Below are 18,329 nucleotides of genomic sequence, written 5' to 3'. Positions count from 1 at the left end.
ACTGGGTGTCTGGGTACCTGCTGCAGAATCTACTGTGGTTCCTTCGTCCTTGAATCAATATCTAGGTACCTAGGTGTGCCCACTGAGGTACCGCAGCACTGTACTGCTCTATCCGTACTGTCCGCCCTGCCCTGCACCCTGCACCGTGGGCTAGGGGAGGTCCATTTACGCTAACTAACAGTGCAGTCGATTGCGTGTAACGATTTGCCCTCCCTCTCCCCCTCCGCGGGCTAGACTAGATGGTTTACATACATAATAATAGCACCCGGGAGTAAACAAAAGCGTCATCTCCTTCCCTACCCTTTTCGCCTGCGTCCCCCCTCCCCCCGCGCCAAGCACCCCCCTACGTCTTGTTGCGCTCGCGACTGCTGCGACAATCCCTCCTTTCGAGCCTCAACCACCAGGACTCGCTCTCATTCACAGCTCCCGGCACAATGTCATCTGGCTACGAGATGGGCATCGACACGTCGCGTCGCAATGTCAAGCCGCGCCCATTAACAGACAATGAGCGAGCGCGCCTGGAAGAGTTTCTTGAGTCGATTCATTACTCCTCTCGGTCAGTCGCGCCACCAGATCGCTTTCGACGCATGCTCCCTGTTCTCCCAGCTGACAACGCCCTCGTCCATCAGATACTCGGATAGCGAATTCGAATACCGACACGTGCAGCTGCCGAAGGCCATGCTGAAGGCTATACCCAAGGAGTACCACGATTCCTCAAAGGGAACACTGAAGCTGCTCTGGGAGGACGAGTGGCGGTCAATGGGCATCACCCAGGTATGGAACGCGTCAAAACGCGCCCGCCACACGAAACTGTGGAGACGCGACCGAGGAACAGACTCGGAGAGCGCATGTTGGTTGCTAATGCGTTCTTTGCAGAGTCTCGGCTGGGAACATTATGAAGTACACGAACCCGAGCCGCACATCCTGCTCTTCAAGTACGTTGTGCATTGGACCCCTCCCCTTCACGCCCCTTCGCCACCGGTCCTGGCGGTCCTGGCGGTCCTGGCGCGGGCACGCGATCAGCTAACCTGTGCAACAGGCGGCCACTCAACTACCAACCACCTGCGCAATGAAGGCAGCATGACCACAATGGCTGCAATGCTACGACAACATGTGTATCTTATCTCGCATTCCACAACTGCATAGCGATGGCCTGGCTCGGGATTCACGCCCTGATGACTGCACTCTACTCTTTTACCGGTAGTCACGGACATTTTGAACACCAACAACATAACATCACAACATCAACATCAGTCCTCCGCCCACCCGGCCTTCCGCGTCTGGTAGGGCGTTCTATCATCCGCAGCTCTGGATTCTCTCTCGGCTAGGCGTTTTCCTGGCAAGGTGTACAGTGTGATGGTTTCTGCTTTAAAGGTTTGGGATCTCGCCTGGGAGGGTTTCGGTCCTTTGTCTGTCTACCTTGAGGACCAGCCACTCGGAGCGGCAAAGCAGGAAAAGGGGCGGCGCATTTGGCCATGGTCTGGTGTGATCCATGTGATCACAGGAGGGGTTGCTTCGACACCCCTGAGAAGGCCAAGGATCATTAGTCAACTACCGCAGGTAGATAATGGGAAAAGCAGGTTCTTGAAGGCATTGCAGTGTGCATATTCCGGGGTGAGGGCTTGATGCGCAGTGGCTGTTGCTCGAAAGAGGCACCAGAAAGCGCCAGAAGCAGACGCCTTTCCATACCAACGACGGATGCCAATGGTGGGTGGTCTGGTGGTCTGGATGCGTCTGAGGTTCTAGAAGCGTGTGTCTCAGTGTCCTACCTAAGGTATCTACAGCATGATACATGTAGGTACCAACATCCAGTAGTGAGACATTCTTCACCCGAGGCTGCCGCGCAGCCAGTGGCTCTTCAGCAGCTGGCTATTGGTGTAAAGGCTCCGGTCCCAGCTACAGGTTACGGGCTCATGTACCCAGTTGCGTGGACGAGGCACCCTTGAATCTGCCTGCAAGTGTCAATCGATCAACACGAGATGCCCAACTGAGAACATAGAGGTCTCACACGTGGCATATCTCTCCTCTGACGGCAGACGAACTCAGGGGAAAGCTGCCACAGATTGCCTACACGAACATTTGCATGTGGGTACGAGGGTACATGGAGCACACCCACCTGCAACCTAAATAGAGTGGCGGACCGTCGATTGCTAGCGTCAGAGCCTGCGCCGTGCGCCAGGGGCCGGGCGAGTCCGCATGGGCATTGGAAGTCTTGGCCCTGTGAATCTGACAACTGCAGGACGACATCATCCGACTTTGCAATATGGACACATTTCCATTTCATCCGGGACGATGTGATTATTAAAACAGTCACGCACCGCCCACTTGAATTGTCTTTGTTCTACTTGCTGGAGAGGTCCCCGTTTGATTTTCGCCCATCCTAGCACACCGCCGTGTCCCTCTTGAGGAGTCAAGCACGCTCTTTGTCACTTATCTTTCATTCATTGACGTATTCCGAGACGGTCTTACAACCACCTGCACGCCGCGACGCACTAGAGCAACACCCAGCAGAGATTGTGGATTATACCATATTCGCTTGGGACACACAACAGGACAGCTTTTTGGACGTCACCCTCGAAAGTCAACAGCGAGAGACCCGCGACCTTTTCATGGCCCGTGGCCCATGGCCCATAACCCGTAGCCCGTAGCCCACCCGACCTGTGGCAACCCGAAACGAAACACGAAACGAACGACCTCGGCGTCATCCGACCCGTGCCCAACTTTAAGAACATCCGAAGCCATCATGAGAGCTGCAAGACCCTTCTACCTTTTCCTCTTTGCCTTATGGGGCCCGGATGCTCACTGTCAGAGCCCAAGGCAAGATGACTGCGCAGTATGCTTCTCTACTATTACTACTCTCAGCCAGCTGGCTGGCGACAGCAGCGTCTCCTACGTATAGATTAATAATCTCTAATGCGTCTCGACCGTACCAGATATCACCCAAGACCATCGTCTCCGATGCCTGCGCTTCTTATTCTACCCTCGAGGACCTGAACCGTAAGGTCAGACCAGCCGTCGAGGACCTCACTCACACTACCGACTTCTTCTCACACTACCGCCTGAACCTCTTCCATAAGACATGCCCGTTCTGGAACGACGAGGATGGCATGTGCGGCAACATTGCCTGTGCAGTACAAACGCTTGATAACGAGGAGGACATACCCGAAGTATGGCGAGCCCACGAGCTCGGAAAGCTGGAAGGTCCACTGGCGAAACACCCGGGCAGGACGGTGCAGCGGGAGCGCCCGGAGCGACCTCTGCAAGGTAAACTTGGCGAGGATGTCGGGGAAAGCTGCGTGGTCGAGTACGACGATGAGTGTGACGAGCGCGACTATTGTGTTCCCGAGGACGAATCGGCCACTTCCAAAGGCGATTACGTCTCACTGCTCCAGAATCCTGAGAGGTTCACCGGCTACGCGGGTATGGGTGCGCAACAAGTCTGGAACGCCATCTACCGAGAGAACTGCTTTCAGAAGAGCTCATTCCCTCACACTGCGGCTCTGGGCCAGTCTTCGCCAGCCCACGGCCCAGCTGCGTTGGATTTCAAGCAGGTCATAGAGGCCGCCGGCCGCCAGCAGCTGCTACAGGAGCACCGCGAGCAGAGCCCCAATACGCCCTTCGTCGCGAATACTGGTCTTGAAGCGGAGGACGAGTGCGTCGAGAAGCGAGTCTTCTACAGGGTTGTGTCTGGCATGCACACCAGCATCAGCACGCACCTCTGCTGGGATTGGATGAACCAGACCACAGGCCAATGGCAGCCCAATCTGCAATGTTACTTGCATCGTCTGCACAAGTTCCCCGAGCGCATTAGCAACCTGTACTTCAACTATGCCCTGCTCACTCGCGCGATCGCCAAGCTAGGCCCTCATCTCCAGGACTACACCTTCTGCACGGGCGACACAGACCAAGACGCCGCGACGAAAGCCAAGGTACTCGCCGTGACGCAAGCCTCATCCTCAGTCCCAGAGATCTTTGATGAGAGCCTGATGTTCAAGAACGGGGAGGGCCCGTCTCTCAAGGAGGACTTCAAGAACCGGTTTCGCAACGTCAGCCGGCTGATGGACTGCGTCGGGTGCGACAAGTGCCGGCTCTGGGGCAAGCTACAGACAGCGGGTTACGGCACGGCCTTGAAGGTCCTCTTTGAGTTCGACAACGACAGCGAGGACATCCCGATTCTTAAGCGGACGGAGCTGGTGGCACTGTTCAACACGTACGCGCGACTGACCTCGAGTCTGGATTCAATACAGAAGTTCAGGGTGATGGCTGCGGAGCTGGAAAAGGAAGAGGTTTCTGAGAGAGAGGTCGACGGGACGAAGCCTATCATACCGGATCGGGTGAGGAAGCCGCGTCATGTGATCGTTGAGCCGGCCGAAGAGAAAGAAGCCCAGTCCTCCGCGTTTGGCACATTGCTCCATCAGGAGCTGGGCAATGTTAACAGGGCGCTGAAGTCGGTCTTCAGGAGCTGGACGGAGCTACCTGGATTGATGTGAGTGACTGGCCTCTCCTAACCAAGGTCAAGCGTTCGTGCTAACTCTCAAGCAGCTGGCTCTTCTTGAAACAGGAGACCCGTTACCTCTGGCAGAATTACGTTGGCCTCCCGGTCACACCACGGCACTGGAAGCTTGCTTGGAGGAAGGCGGATGGGCCTGTGATGGACTGGCGGGATGCAGACGAGCTGTAGGGACAGGGGGAAGACTTAGCAGAACAATTCAAGTATACAATCACCTAGCAGGACAATACCCAGTAGCAGCACCAGCACCAGCACCAGCACCAGCAGCGGAGTGTGTGCGAAATTGAATGCCCAGTATCTATGTGCGAGACGAGCAGCAGGAGCGCAGGCAAGCGGCCTGCCCAATGCGAGTCACGCTTTGAGAAGGGGACGCCGGTACAGAACGGGCCAACATGCCTCTGCGACCGGTAGCGTGCGACTGTAAGAAGTCCGCGAGTGTCCGCACGGGGAGCATGATGGACTATTTCAGATATCAAACAGCCCCTTCCCACTTCCACTGCCGGTCCTACCGCCGGCTTCTGGCAGTGCGATATTAGTGACCACGTTCCCAATCTTGACCTTGACCCCCTCAACAGGAATGCTAATGCGCGAATGGATGGCGTCACGAAACTCTGGCCGCGCAAAGACCTCAGCCGTCTTCTGCCTCAACTCAGCCGTCGGCTGGGAAAAGGACCAGGCAAGCGAGACGTGGAAGGCGTCGCTGGCGTGGCCGTTGCTGTCATCGCCGGGCCGCCCGGATAATGCGTAGAGCTCCGGCTGGCCGTGCGATGCTACGAGGTGGTTGCAGACGCGCAGCAGCGCCGACAGCTCGTCGTTGTCGCCGCGGGGCCCGCGCACGCGCAGGACAAGGAAGGAGCGCTCCGACTCCGGGCTGCGGTGCCAGGCCAGGTCGTCACAGGCCAGAGCGAAGGTGGGTACGTGGCACCGGGCGGTGTCCCGGATGAGAAGGTCCAGGAAGGCATCCTTGTCGTGGGTGCGCAGGACAAAAGGGCGGGACAGGCTCACGTGCAGGGGTAAGGGGGCGCCCAGGTCCGAGGTCAGGAAGCCGACCAGGCCATGGCCGATGAGAAGGTGTTGGAGGTCCCGTGTGAGGGCGACGAGGAGCGAGTGGAGGAGCTGGTGCTGGGAGGATGTGGGGTGCCACTCGAGATAGATGTGGCTGGGCCAGTTGCCGTCCTTGTGAGGGATGATGCGCCTCCTGCCCTGGTGCAAGCTGGGCAGGTCTGCGGTCGCGGTGCGCACAGTAGAGGCGTAGAGGTTGTGGAAAGAAGACGGCAAGGGCGGCAAGGGACTCGAGGCGGGCTGGGGACTGAGCTGGTGCCCGAGCTGACGCCTGGCTGTAAGTGGTGTTGATGTTGACTCGGGTATGCTGGTTGGCGAGTGTCGACGGCAGCCCTGGTGGTTCTGTCCAGGGGCAGGATCAGAATCAGACTCAGAATCAGACTCAGAACCCGGATCGGAGGATGAGTAGTCGACCAAGGCCATTACAATCCACGACCACGATCACAACGGCTGCATGGTGTTGATGTGCTATGCTAGGCTGTGCTGGAATTGGGTCCGTCCGGGACATGGGACGAAGTGAGTCCACCTGGGGGGCATGGCGTGCATGGGCAGGCTGGCAGGCTGGCAGGTAGGGGTGAGCCCTGTCAGTGGGGCCAGCTCAGCAGCAAAGCACGCAGGGCAATCACAGTAATGCAGGTGTCGATGCCGATCCCCACAGTAGCGCGCCAACTGCCCTACCTCGACCGACTGACAGTCCCGGGCCACATGGGAAAACCACAACGGGAAGCATGACGTCGGGCTCGTACTCGAAGTGCTGTTACTGTACAGCACGGAATGCTCGGTGTCGCTGGGACCACACGGCTGCTGACTGTCGCTCGTATTTGGCTCGAATATCCAGTGTAGCACATTACAGCACATGTGTGTTCGTTCACCCGCCCACGTACCCAGGCACGCCAGATGGCCAGGTACTGTGTATGCACACAGCATCCTGGGCCATCTGGGAACAGCAGACTCGGGAATTAAGGTTGAATGGAACCGGGATGAGCACATCTGCCCCAGCTGCTGCGGTGGCTACCTGCCGTGCTGCCGTACCTGGGTGTCTACGTGTAAGTTGTACCCTAGGTGGGGAGGCCATTCGCTATCTGCTGTAGATACGGTTCACACTGGTTGCGGGATACGTCACTCACTGCCTCACAGCCCAATTATTACGCAATGCCCGCTCTCCTCCTCCTCATGTTCCCAGCTTTCCCAGCTTTCCCAGCTTTCCCAGCTCGCATACCGGAGCATCCAGGATATGTGGACACAGCAGATAGTCTAGCAGCTTACATGGTACCGCGGGAACAGTCAGTCAGACCACTACATATATCGCGTCGTCCGTCCAGCCGCCGTCCAGCCGAACCCATGCGTATCTAGTCCTGTTCATCCCGTCCTGCACAAACCATACCATACCATACCACGCCACGCCACAACACACCACATATAGACACGCACGTGCAGACACACACATATACACGTACACACTGCCACCTCCACATAGACTTCGTCTTCCCATCCCATCTTGCCAACACTTGGAAGTAACTGCTGCTGCTTCCCTCTCCAATCCCACCAGCGAAACTCCAACTGTCTGTGTGACAGGCCTCTCCGCTTGACCATCCATCCCCATCTTCTTCCACACGCCCACCATCACAATGTCCCTGCTAGAGCCTCCGCCATCCTACGACAGCAGCCTGCGTCGCACAAAATCAGATCGCGCCCATCGCCGCCCAAAACCAAAGAAGTACGTCGCAGACACCATCGACAAGCTCGACGTCACTTCCTTTGGCGGACCCTACCACCACGGCGGCCCCTACGATGCCACCTTGAAATCCTTCAACCTGAACTCCAAGTTCTCACCGGTTGCCGCAGTTAGGGAAGGCAACAAAGCAGCATGGAAAGCAACGCCCCGCGAGGCAAAGCTCGATGCACTTCTGAAGGGCCGGCCGCTCGACGGCATCGCCAGCGTACCCCCCGGCGAACGTGCCCTTAACGGCGAACTCATGGATTACGAGTATAGTACCGATATGCTCAGGGATCCTCACGCCGGCGGCGGGGCTTATAAACAGTGGCCTGGAGTAGTAAGCCTCTTTCGTTTTTGCTTCTTACCATTGTCTTTCTTTTCGTCCGCCCTGCCCACACACCCAGTCCCAGCAATCTGATGATGTCCACCATATCGTACTGCGTGCTGATGCGAATCGTAGAAATACCACCCCGACGACCTCAAGGGAAAGGGAGAGCCCGGCTTTTCCATGGACAGAGAACGACGGGCCAAGGAGGGAGTCGCACGGTCCCAGTCTGTTCGCGAGAGACGGGGCGAGTATGAGATGGTCCCCCAGCGGCCTCGCGGTGACAGCGACGGAAGCAAGGACCCCGGGTCGCCCGCCATCTTGGTCCGGCAGCGAAGTAGCAGCGCTGCTGCTAGCTCGAGTCGCCCAAAGGACTTCGTCGATGGCCTGAAGCGACGGGTCGGCAGCTTGCGCCGACACAGGTAATCGCCCATTATGTTCCAAGTGTATATTATTCTGGTCCCACTCGCCGTCCTCTGGAGGGTGGAGTGTTCGGTGGCAGCAGTGGGCGTTGGGGTGTCAAATGTACATGAGAATGTAAATCGTCAACAAGATCGAACGAACCCATCCACCCATTCATGACTTCAAGCAGGACTCGTTTGGCCCGTCTCTCGGTTTATTCTTCTTGCGCCACACATGAACTGGGGCCCATGTGAGGTCATTTCCTAGCCTGGGAGTTGGAACTGTATTGATGTATTCTGCTCTTCGAAGCCCAGTCTGGCTCAAACAATGATGGCTCCTGAATCGAATATAAATTACGGCGCGGCATGTGTATAATGGACGCCCTCGCTACCATTAGCGATGTGATATTGACAACAACGTTGGGAAAGCTCTAGTTAAAGAGACGAAAGATGCTGTATGTGTGCGTGAAGCCACCGTAGTAACAAGCTGTGGCGCTGGCAGTCTCATGTTGATCATTCAAGGCCGAACCATTGTGAGACCATCTTCCTTCTCAGCCCACAAAAACACGCGGCTCGTTCGGACATCGATTTTTCTCGCCAGGACAACTCCCGTGAAGACAAATTGCACATGGAACATGTTCCTAGGACGGGATACTTCGTGGGGATCACGCTCCCACGAATAAACATGTGGGCCTCAGCCGAAGCCGAGGCTAATTGACGGCCGACGTCATCTCATGCCTCAACTTCCTCCGACTACATAATCGTCTCCAGAAATGCAAAGCGTGAGTGTGAACGGAATCAGAAACGAGCGGCTTTCGGCCCACTGAGACCCTGTCTGAGACCAGGCGTTGGCCCCCGAGTGACGATATATATATCTGGTGCGAAGCAGTGTTCTTGAACAGCCACCCGCATCGCCCAAAAGGCCTGCTGACCTGCCCAGCCTCGTTCTACGAATCCCACAACAATCGTGTAACAACGCATCAAGTGTATACTCACACCCTGGTGCACGGGAGAGGATGGCGGAATCGGAGAAAGAGTTGTGGTGAGCTTTCACTTCTCCCCAGGCCAGGGTACGAACTCCGCCTGTCGAACACCTCATATGACTGACCTGCGCCTCTTCGCCCAGGTCCAAACTCCCCCTCGTTGCCGATGTCCTAAAGCACCCAGCATTCCCAACGGCAACATGGCATCTGGAACCCACGCGATCTGGCTTACTACCTGTGGCAGAAGGTCGCGGCGGACCTCTGAAGATCTCATGGGCAGTTCACGGCCGCGGGCCCGTGAAGATGGTTGTATGTGTATCTCCGCTCAGCTCATCTCGTCTTCCCCATGTCCCCTCACGACAAGAGTCTTGCCCTGATTACCATGAGCCTTGTCAGAATTCTGAATCGATTTTTATCTAGTTCTTGATGGGTTTGGGCTCGTTTCAATCAGCCTGGCAGCGCCAAACTCTCCACTTTGGTCATGAGCACGCCGAGAAGTATTCGGTCCTCACTATCGACAACCGCGGCATGGGTGGCTCAGATAAGCCGCTAATGCGCTACTCAACCAGCGAAATGGCCAAGGACGCTGTCGAAGTCCTCGAGCACATCGGCTGGTTGCCGTCCCATGTCCTCTCCCCTCAGTCACAACTCCCCGAGTCCACACCGGAGCGGGCACTGCACGTTCTAGGGATTTCAATGGGTGGGATGATCGCCCAAGAGTTGGCGTACCTTGTGCCCGAGTATATCAGCACCCTGAACCTGCTGTGCACAGCTGCAGCCATCGAAAACACAACCACATTCTGGGAGAACATGATGCAGCGTGCCCAGATGCTGATACCAAAGAGTTTGGAGGCAAGTGTCAGGAGTGGCGCAGCAAACATGTTTCCACTTCCCTATCTTACCGGCAAGGACGATATACACCTACCAGACCCCAAGTTGACAATCAAGGTCCACCCCCCGGGCGGCAAGGGTGGTGAGGGCGAGTATCTGCACTTCAACACAAACTACGAGAGGTTCGTAGCAGGTGAGATGCATAAGCGCCTCGATGCTAGGGGATTCACTACAAAAGGCTTCTTGCTCCAGCTCATAGCCGCGGGGTGGCATCACAAGAGCAAGGAGCAACTGAAGGAGATGGCCGACAAGATCGGACGCGATCGGATCCTTGTACTCCACGGGGAGGCGGACAGGATGATCTCTGTACCCCATGGAAGGCGCTTGCTCGAACATCTGGGTGGGACCGAAGGACCCGGGCTGATGGGAATCATCAGACCGGATATGGGGCATGTGCCTCCACTGGAACGTACCGCCTGGTTTCATGAGCTTATAGAGGAGAGGATACGGAAGGGAGAGCAGCTGGATGGGAGACCGGCGCCATGAATTGGGTTCAGGTCAAAGGTCAATCAATTGGTCTCCAGTCGATAAATCATGAGAAAGCACATAGGCGTCGTCGCATGTGCACTAGTTAGGCAACGATGCTAGATTTGATTGATATTTATTGGGACCTCATGCTAAAGCTCTGTGTAAGCAGAGGCGAGGCTCGAAACCGCCGTTTCTGTTTGGTTTCGTACTCTAGAGCATCACGAAACCGACACCGCTGAGGTTGTCCTCATCTGCCCTATTCTGACTATCAATACCGCCGGTAATGGGTTTCGCGCGGTAGTTGAAAAGGTAGTAATGCAGTTGTCCATCGCCTGGGCCGAACTTCTGCTGCTCGAGGAATAATGTGTTATCCATGAGGGACAACGCGTTGAAGACATCAAACTTGGCCCTCTTGGCGAGGATCAAGGCATCGTGAACAAGCTCGTTCAGACGCTCTTTCGTGGCAGGCTTGTTGAATGGCGTGGTAAGGCCGACCTCGGTGCCATAGTAGAAGAGGTAAGCGACACGGACCACCTTGTGGCGAGGGTTGTTGATGACGGTGGACTCGAGGTTGTAGAAAGAGAAGAAGTCCGTGATTTTGTGGTCCTCGTCCTGCAAATAAAATCAGCAACGGAAGCAAACCGGGGGTAGTCAGGACCTTGGTCTTGTCTGTATATGTGTCCGTGGGGTTTTGTGTGTGGATGTCTCACCTCAACAACATATGACCAAACAACCTGCTCGTCACCCTCGCCCCTTGGCTGCAGAAGCCAGTGCGCGACTTCGGCCTCGTCCCACTCTGGGGCCATATCAAAGCGATCAACATACTTCTTCATTAGCTTATGCACCGCTGGGACATCCTTTTCTGTCATCTCCCGCAAGCCCTTGGTGGCAGTCTTCTCGGGCAACGTGTACTTGCGAATCTGCCACTCGGGCTTGCTGTTTGGTGGGAGCGGGCTGAAGCCAATGTCGTACAGCTTCTTCCAGTCCAGCGCCCGGTGGTAGTACCGACAGGTACTAACAGGCTTGGGAAGCACGATGCCCGCCGTGTAGACGCCTTGCCAAATCTCCTGCAGGTTAGAGCGGCGCGTGACCTCCTTGATGAGGATGGGCGTGAGGCGCTTGTTGCGGAGCTTCTTGTGCACGCAGAGGAAGTTGACTTCGGAGGTGCGGATGATGTTGTCACGCACACGTAGGTTGACCGGGACGGCGGAGATGAAGGCGACAAGAGGTTTCTTGCTGGGCAGTCGGCAGTCACGGATGCCGACGTGCCATTCTGCGGACCAGCCCGGGGACATGAGGGCCCTACGGTTGAATGGAAGCGATCAGCGCTACTGCTCGAATGCTCATGTTCTTTCGCAGCGGCAATTTGGTCACAGCTTACCATTTGAGGATCGCGGTTCCGTAGTTGAAGCGGAACATAGATTCGTCGTCCTCGACATAGTGGCCATTGAGCAACTGGTAGACCTCCTTGATCTCGTCTTCGTTGGTCAGGTCCATGGTGACCCACTCGAAACCCTCGATACCAAGCTTGGGGGCCTCCTTGGGGACGTCCTCGACAGTCTGAACTTTGAGAGGCCCTTCCCTGAAGTCCTTAGGCATCTCCTCGTCGAAGCGGGGCACAGGTTGTGTTTTCCAAAACTTGTAGCTGGCCATATCCTTCGCATTCTTCCCGCTCAAGGCCAGGCCGGTCATAACCTCGTTGAGAGAGAGCTTCTTGAAAGCCTCGGCAGCCTTGGCAGGATCGCCGTTGTAGTCCTTGAGGAGCGCCGGGTTCCGCGAGATCAGGTCCTGGAGGTCGTGCTGGGGGAGCTTGTCGAGCACGGATTTGACCTGGGCCATCTGGTCTTCTGGCTTTCCAGACAAGGCAGCCTTGACCTTCTTCCTCTTTGATTTCTTCTTTTTCTTTCCTGATGAGCCTGCGACACCCTTCTCCTGGGCAGCATCGACTTCCTCGTCCTCCTGGTCGTCGTCGTTGTCGTCGTCGTCGGGGACGTCGGCGACTCCCTCGTCATCATCAGCAACAGCTGGCTGCTTGCCCTTGTCCAGCTCCGCCTCCTTCTCTTGTGCTGTTGCTTGGGCTGCGCCCGCCTCCTTGGACTCTGCGCCCGACATGTTGCCCCGTTGTCTTGTGGCACGGGTGCACCTGTTGTTTGGGGTGGGGGGCTGTCAGAAGCTGCGGGGTGGAAGATTTGAGGCTACTCCAGATGTGGTGAGGCTGGCCAAGCAACCACAACAAGCAGTCCAAGGAGGGGTTCCAGGGGGTTGTGGCCGGTCGGGACAGGCCACTGACTGTTGGCTGACCGGGCTGACCCCACCTGGAGGCTGCCACATTTCCTGCTGTCGACAACCCCAGCCCGCTGCAATGCATTTTCCAGACAAGTTCGCCCACCCACAGACTAGCAGCTGTCTACTGTACTGTATAGTCCCCCGCCTTGATTGCCAAACGTGCTTGAGATCCAATTATCTACATTATCACAACTGACTTTCTTCTACCTTTGATTGCAACGGGAGTTCAATGATTTGCGATTTTTTGTGCCCCTCTATACATGTTACAATAATTCAATTTACACTCGGTCAACAAATTTTCAGCAACACTACGCGTGCGAGGACCGCACATTACAGGCCAACCTTTGAACCCTGGAAGTTGATACGAAGCGAGTGGCATCGGAGGTTACTCGAGTAGCTTAGCTGGCTCCTTCATACTCACTGTACTGCACGTACAAGGTCTAGATCGTAGGCAGCCGCAGCTCCGCCTCGCCACGGTCACTACCCAAGTGGAAAAAGAAGGCTCCTCCTTTCCCTCTCACCTCACTTTCTCCCTTTCTACCTTGTCTCCATCTCTGTGTCTCCCCCCTCTTTCACTCTCTCCCGTCCAGGCCTTTCAGCTGTCAAAGGACCTTCAAGATTCTCCTTCAGCATACATACGTGGCATACACGAGGACGAGTGATGGGAAAGCCTACTCTGTCAAGCGCGCCGCTCGATGGCGATGGCGATGCCGTGTCTTTGCACACTCAGGCAGGCGACCGCTATCGTGACGCAGATACACCGGATCTGTTTCCCGCCGACCAAAGCCATCACAACCATGACCTTCCACCAATGTACGACGAAGCAGCCGAGGCAAGCACAAGCGCCAGTCTGAATGCCCCTTTACTTTCGGACGCTGCTCTGCCCGGGTATTCTTCATCGTCCGACCTGCAGCCATTCTTCCGCGATGACCAGGCTGCATACTACTTATCGGCTGAGCTCGATGCTGATCCAGAGCTCCTGGAGGCACGCGTCCGCCAATGGGCTGCTATCCCTCCCCGCCCCTTCGTGCGTGTCTACGGTTACCACCGCGAGCGACGTAGCGGCCGCGACGGGAAGAAGGAGACCAAGAACATTACCGATTTTGACGTCAAGGTCGAGCTGACGCCCTATCTCTTTGCTGACGCAACAAGTCGCCATGCGTGGTCTGAGCTGCATACTGTGGAGAATGGCGACAAAGCTAAGCGTGGTTCTATATTCTCACGTCGCGCGCCCAAATCAAAGGGCAACATCGAGCTCGGGGCGGTTGACAAGCCGAATCTGACGCAGTGGTGCCACCTGTATGTCGCCTCGCATTCGGGGCTCAAGTCATTTGCGCTGAGGCGAAGGGTGGAGGGTTTCGATCAGGTTCGTGTCAGGGAGCAGCTTGAGGCTCTGGTGCGGAGGATGAACTACAGAGGACACCTCCAGGTTTCGTTCCCCATGCAGGATCACATTGTCGAGGTTTGGAACGAATGCCGGACAAACCAGTGGAGGCTGACCAGGTGGATCTACGTCATGTTCTGTGTTAGTATGCTATGGTTGCTGTCGTGGCCCTATCTGTTCTTGCGGACCAAGAGATTCGAGACTGTCAGCTCGGAGTGGCATTTTTCCCGGATAGACTCCGAAGGCCGGAAGAGATATGTTTCGCTCACTGAGGATCAGTGGTACAATATGTGGGGGAGACCTATCGCAAAGGCGGTCCTCTCAAAAAGGCAGGGCGTTCTAGATCAGCAGGACTTGATTGCGGCGGACGATATAGACCCTGCGTTCAACACTGGCCATGTGACGGTCGACGGCGCCTTGGGGTTCTTCAGGGCCGGTGTCAACGCAATGAACGAGGTCAACCGGCACCTGGGTTGGGGCGAGGACCAATTTTAGAGCAAACGTGGTATAACAAGCGCTAATCAGGGATTGATTCTTACAAAGACACCGCCCCTCGTAATTTTATTTCTTCTCATTTTCGATATTGTTAAAGTATCTCGGTATTGAAAGACTAAGTGACAGACAGGTTTGCGTCTGTACCGACATGACAACTACACATTACTTGTTGGCAAATTTGAGGTTGAAGGCGAAAAAGAGAGCCGCTCGATATAGTTTGAATGAGCCAGATGGAAGATTGAGGACGAGTGTATAATCGGAGTGGTTCACTCCATGCTTTCGATCTTGTTGGTAGGTAGTGAACCAACATCGACTTGATGGTTTACCCAACAATTAGATCGACCCACCGCGCCTTTCCAATCAACGTCCAGGCTCGTGTGCGCAGGCTTAGTGTTCGTCTAAGTTCAACACCAATGCAATTTCATAAGTACTCTTAATTATTTGCTCCAGTACCAAACACCCTTTGCCACCCAGTCTGCCCTATAATTCAATATTAGCTGGAGATGATATTCCTCAAGCTTCTCCTTCAATATCTCAAGTGGCAGTAAATGTGCGCCTAACTTTTTCAACTATGGGTATCATTCTAACACCAATGTTAGATTTGTTGTGAACATGCTAGTACATTGGTTGATTTGGTATAAGTTGTGCTGCGAGATAGCTTGCTGTGGAACAACCTGCTGTGGGATAACCTGCTGTGGGATAACCTACTGTCAGATAACGTCTTATATGATAAGTCGCTGTAGGTTAATGTATCATAGGACAGTTGATTATAAAAAGCTTTGTTCTAAAACAACCTATTATAAGATGACTTAGGTGGGATAATCAAACCTACTATGGACAAAGAGGAATGTTGGTCAGCCAGCCAGCCAGCTCAGGGTTGCGGCATGACAATCAGCCTGTTGAGCATGACAGGCACTTGGGCTAACCGACGGTCCATTTCCAGCATCTCTATTATCGTAACTAAAAGACTGCTTCACGGTTTGGGTAGCACAATAATCGATTTGCCTGTAAAATCCGCCTGCGTTAATAGACTGTTAGCAAAAGCCACAATATACTCAAAACGTAAAACTACCCATGTAATAATGTTGCAGAGTATATAGATCTTAATGAATTTTTAAAATGGGTCTTTCGTTAATAACTGCTTCGGTGGCACCAGGAGGTTCACTTCGAATAGACACATTTCATTTCTGCCGTTCGCAGGGGCTTTCACTCTAAGTCCTTGCCCTGTTTTGAGACGGGCGATACTCCTGACCCTGAAAGACGGCCAACACGGTAAACGCAAGTCAGAACACCATCTTGGATTAATGCAGTCTCGAACCTCCAAAGTCGTGAGGAGGCAGGAGCCCGGGGGTGGGGTTACATTCTCCGGTTGGTTCATGCATCCCCAGCTTGCGCTACGCTTGGGGTGGAGAAGGTCGCTCGGCGACATCTCGGCTGAATGAAGGGCAAAGCAACGACGTCGCCAGGCCAGGGACACGGTTATGAGCACAGAGACTCTGTGCGGAAATAAGAAGAGACTTCTAATGGCGCTTGTCCTGTTGTGGTCGTAGTCCCCGGGCCAAAATGCGGGTATATACCACAGGCGGTACCTAGTCTAATTTACACTTGCACTGCTTGTCCTATGCTGGAACCGGTCGGCGGGGAAAGTTGTTCACTTCCAAGTGCCGGCCAGGAGACCCGTAAAAGATGGGGTCGATGGGTCGATGGTGGAAACTCGACTCGGAAAGTCGATCGTCATGTTAGCACCCTTGCGGGCTTGCGTATAAGATGAAGGCTTCAGCGCCTTGTGTCTGGTCTGGAGCGGCCTCCTCCCGTCCACCTCAGTTGGTCAAGCTGTTAAGGCCCCCATGCAAACCAACATGAGGCCGCTAATACCCCTAGCAGGCAGCGTATGCGCCCTCTTTTGGCAAGGTATGGGTGCAGCAGCAGCAGCGACGCCATGCTCTGTCGACGCTCTCCAGGCTGCCCTGCCTTCGGACGCGAGCATTCTCGTGGCCCAGCCAGTGGCCAGTGGCGGCACGTTTGGCGAAGGGTCGGCAGACATTCCGTATCCTACGAACCCTACCGACCTACCAGAGACTTGTGCCGTTATTGTCAACGTGACTACATCGCCGTCATCGAGTTTCCGCTTCAGCATATTCTTGCCGACGCAGTGGAATAAGCGGTTCCTGCAAGTCGGCAATGGAGGCTTTGCGGGCGGCATTAACTTTTTGGACATGGGAGCCGGCGTGCGGTATGGCTTCGCCGTGGCGTCCACAGACACTGGACACAACTCCAGCACTTCGGACCTGACCTGGGCACTGCGCGAGCCCGAGAAGCGGCTGGACTTTGGCTATCGCGCGATCCATGGTTCCGTAGTACTTGGGAAGGCAATTACGGAGGCTTTTTACGGCCAGGAGATTGCGTATTCATACTACTCTGGGGCCTCGACGGGCGGCAGGCAGGGCCTACGAGAAGCTCAGTACGACCCCGAGTCTTTCGACGGCCTGTTGATCGGGGCACCCGCGTGGTGGACCAGCCACCTGCAGCCTTGGACAACCAAGGTGGGATCTTACAATCTCCCCACGGATGCAGCTGCACACATCCCGCCCTCACTCTTCACGGCGATCGGCGCCGAGGTGATCCAGCAGTGCGATTCTCTGGATGGGGTCAAGGACGGCATCGTCAGCTCGCCAGAGCTATGTGAATTCAACACGGACGCCCTGCTGTGCGGGTCCGCCGGGACGAATGCCTCAGCGTGCCTGACGGCAGCTCAGCTGGCCACCCTGAACAGCGTCTATGCCGATTACTACGCCGAGGGACGGTTTGCTTTCCCGGGCCTTGAGGTCGGCTCGGAGGCGCAATGGGGTGTCTTGCTCGGAGGCTCTTCGCCCAGCTCACTAGGCGACGGATATATGCAGAACTTTGTGCTGGACGATCCTAGCTGGACGTGGAGGCAGTACGACGATGGCCTCGTGTGGCAGGCAGATGCTCAAGACCCGGGAAACTGCACAGCCGACCACTACGAGGCTATGAGGGCAGTAATGGAGAGAGGCAGCAAAATCATCCTCTTCCATGGATCTTCAGACGCGTTGATCTCAACGAGGTCCTCCAACGTGTTGTACAGTCGCGTGGCAGAAGCCCTGGGGGGCTTTGACCAGCTACACAGCTGGTTCCGGTTCTTTTTAGTGCCCGGGCTACAGCACGTGGTGGGAACGCCGGCGTAAGTGTAACCCTTCTCCCGCTACAATTACCTATCTGTCTTTTATTAGTACATTTCAATGCATCGCTTCAGGTTACGCAGCAGCTGACCAACGCCAGGGATGTAAATGCGCCGTGGTATTTTGCCGGGCCAAACTCACAGGCTAGTCTCGGTACCAACATCTACTCAACACCTGGATTCCCAGACCCCGAACACGATGCTCTCCTAGCCCTGATGAGATGGGTCGAGGATGGTGTAGCTGTGGACCACATTATTGCTACGACGTGGCACAACTCGACAGATCCAGCCTCGGGTGTCTTCAGGCAGCGCCCTCTGTGTCCTTTCCCTCAGAAGGCTGCCTATGACGGCAAGGGAGATGTGGACGACGCAGGGAGCTGGAGCTGCTCCGGGTGAGGGAGTGGGTAATAGAAAGCCATTGACTAATTACAAATACATAAACATGCTCATATGTATATCCCAACTTAAGCTCAGGTATCCGCTTCGCAGCCTTGAATTCTACATGATAATCGACTAAAAGAGGGGTATAAGATCATTATCCATAGGACAGCCAGCTTTAGAACAATCGCCTATAACATAACTTCTTGCAGGACAACCTCTCCTGGAAT

The 18,329-nt window shown here is 55.3% G+C and overlaps 8 protein-coding genes across 8 annotated transcripts; 6 read left to right on the top strand and 2 right to left on the bottom strand.

The window, feature by feature from the left end:
* Positions 1–434: 434 nt before the first annotated feature.
* J7T55_005412 (cyclin-dependent kinase regulatory subunit) lies at positions 435–1,146 on the top strand (the record flags this gene model as incomplete). Its single annotated transcript, XM_053132905.1, has 3 exons — positions 435–556; positions 630–774; positions 877–1,146. 3 exons carry the CDS (start codon positions 435–437, stop codon positions 1,144–1,146), a joined length of 537 nt encoding a protein of 178 aa, XP_052989032.1.
* Positions 1,147–2,743: 1,597 nt separating this feature from the next.
* J7T55_005411 (uncharacterized protein) lies at positions 2,744–4,681 on the top strand (the record flags this gene model as incomplete). The annotated part of the gene is made up of 3 exons (XM_053132904.1): positions 2,744–2,833; positions 2,934–4,486; positions 4,543–4,681. 3 exons carry the CDS (start codon positions 2,744–2,746, stop codon positions 4,679–4,681), a joined length of 1,782 nt encoding a protein of 593 aa, XP_052989031.1.
* Positions 4,682–4,975: 294 nt separating this feature from the next.
* On the bottom strand, positions 4,976–5,995 carry J7T55_005410 (uncharacterized protein; the record flags this gene model as incomplete). The annotated part of the gene is made up of 1 exon (XM_053132901.1): positions 4,976–5,995. One exon carries the CDS (start codon positions 5,993–5,995, stop codon positions 4,976–4,978), a length of 1,020 nt encoding a protein of 339 aa, XP_052989030.1.
* Positions 5,996–7,200: 1,205 nt separating this feature from the next.
* Positions 7,201–8,040, top strand: J7T55_005409 (protein kinase; the record flags this gene model as incomplete). The annotated part of the gene is made up of 2 exons (XM_053132900.1): positions 7,201–7,626; positions 7,750–8,040. 2 exons carry the CDS (start codon positions 7,201–7,203, stop codon positions 8,038–8,040), a joined length of 717 nt encoding a protein of 238 aa, XP_052989029.1.
* A 1,158-nt stretch (positions 8,041–9,198) lies between these two features.
* On the top strand, positions 9,199–10,375 carry J7T55_005408 (uncharacterized protein; the record flags this gene model as incomplete). Its single annotated transcript, XM_053132899.1, has 2 exons — positions 9,199–9,307; positions 9,450–10,375. 2 exons carry the CDS (start codon positions 9,199–9,201, stop codon positions 10,373–10,375), a joined length of 1,035 nt encoding a protein of 344 aa, XP_052989028.1.
* Positions 10,376–10,567: 192 nt separating this feature from the next.
* Positions 10,568–12,469, bottom strand: J7T55_005407 (uncharacterized protein; the record flags this gene model as incomplete). The annotated part of the gene is made up of 3 exons (XM_053132898.1): positions 10,568–10,969; positions 11,068–11,659; positions 11,739–12,469. The coding sequence occupies 3 exons, from the start codon at positions 12,467–12,469 to the stop codon at positions 10,568–10,570; spliced, it is 1,725 nt and encodes a 574-aa protein (XP_052989027.1).
* An 835-nt stretch (positions 12,470–13,304) lies between these two features.
* J7T55_005406 (uncharacterized protein) lies at positions 13,305–14,522 on the top strand (the record flags this gene model as incomplete). The annotated part of the gene is made up of 1 exon (XM_053132897.1): positions 13,305–14,522. The coding sequence occupies one exon, from the start codon at positions 13,305–13,307 to the stop codon at positions 14,520–14,522; it is 1,218 nt and encodes a 405-aa protein (XP_052989026.1).
* Positions 14,523–16,381: 1,859 nt separating this feature from the next.
* On the top strand, positions 16,382–18,117 carry J7T55_005405 (feruloyl esterase b; the record flags this gene model as incomplete). Its single annotated transcript, XM_053132896.1, has 2 exons — positions 16,382–17,724; positions 17,823–18,117. The coding sequence occupies 2 exons, from the start codon at positions 16,382–16,384 to the stop codon at positions 18,115–18,117; spliced, it is 1,638 nt and encodes a 545-aa protein (XP_052989025.1).
* Between the last annotated feature and the right edge of the window lie 212 nt (positions 18,118–18,329).

This window comes from Diaporthe amygdali (genome assembly GCF_026229845.1).
Source record: "Diaporthe amygdali strain CAA958 chromosome Unknown NODE_34_length_500367_cov_65_467389, whole genome shotgun sequence".
NCBI lineage: Eukaryota > Fungi > Ascomycota > Sordariomycetes > Diaporthales > Diaporthaceae > Diaporthe > Diaporthe amygdali.
Note: the sequence above shows the minus strand (reverse complement) of the source record. Positions and strands in the feature narration are given on the sequence as shown.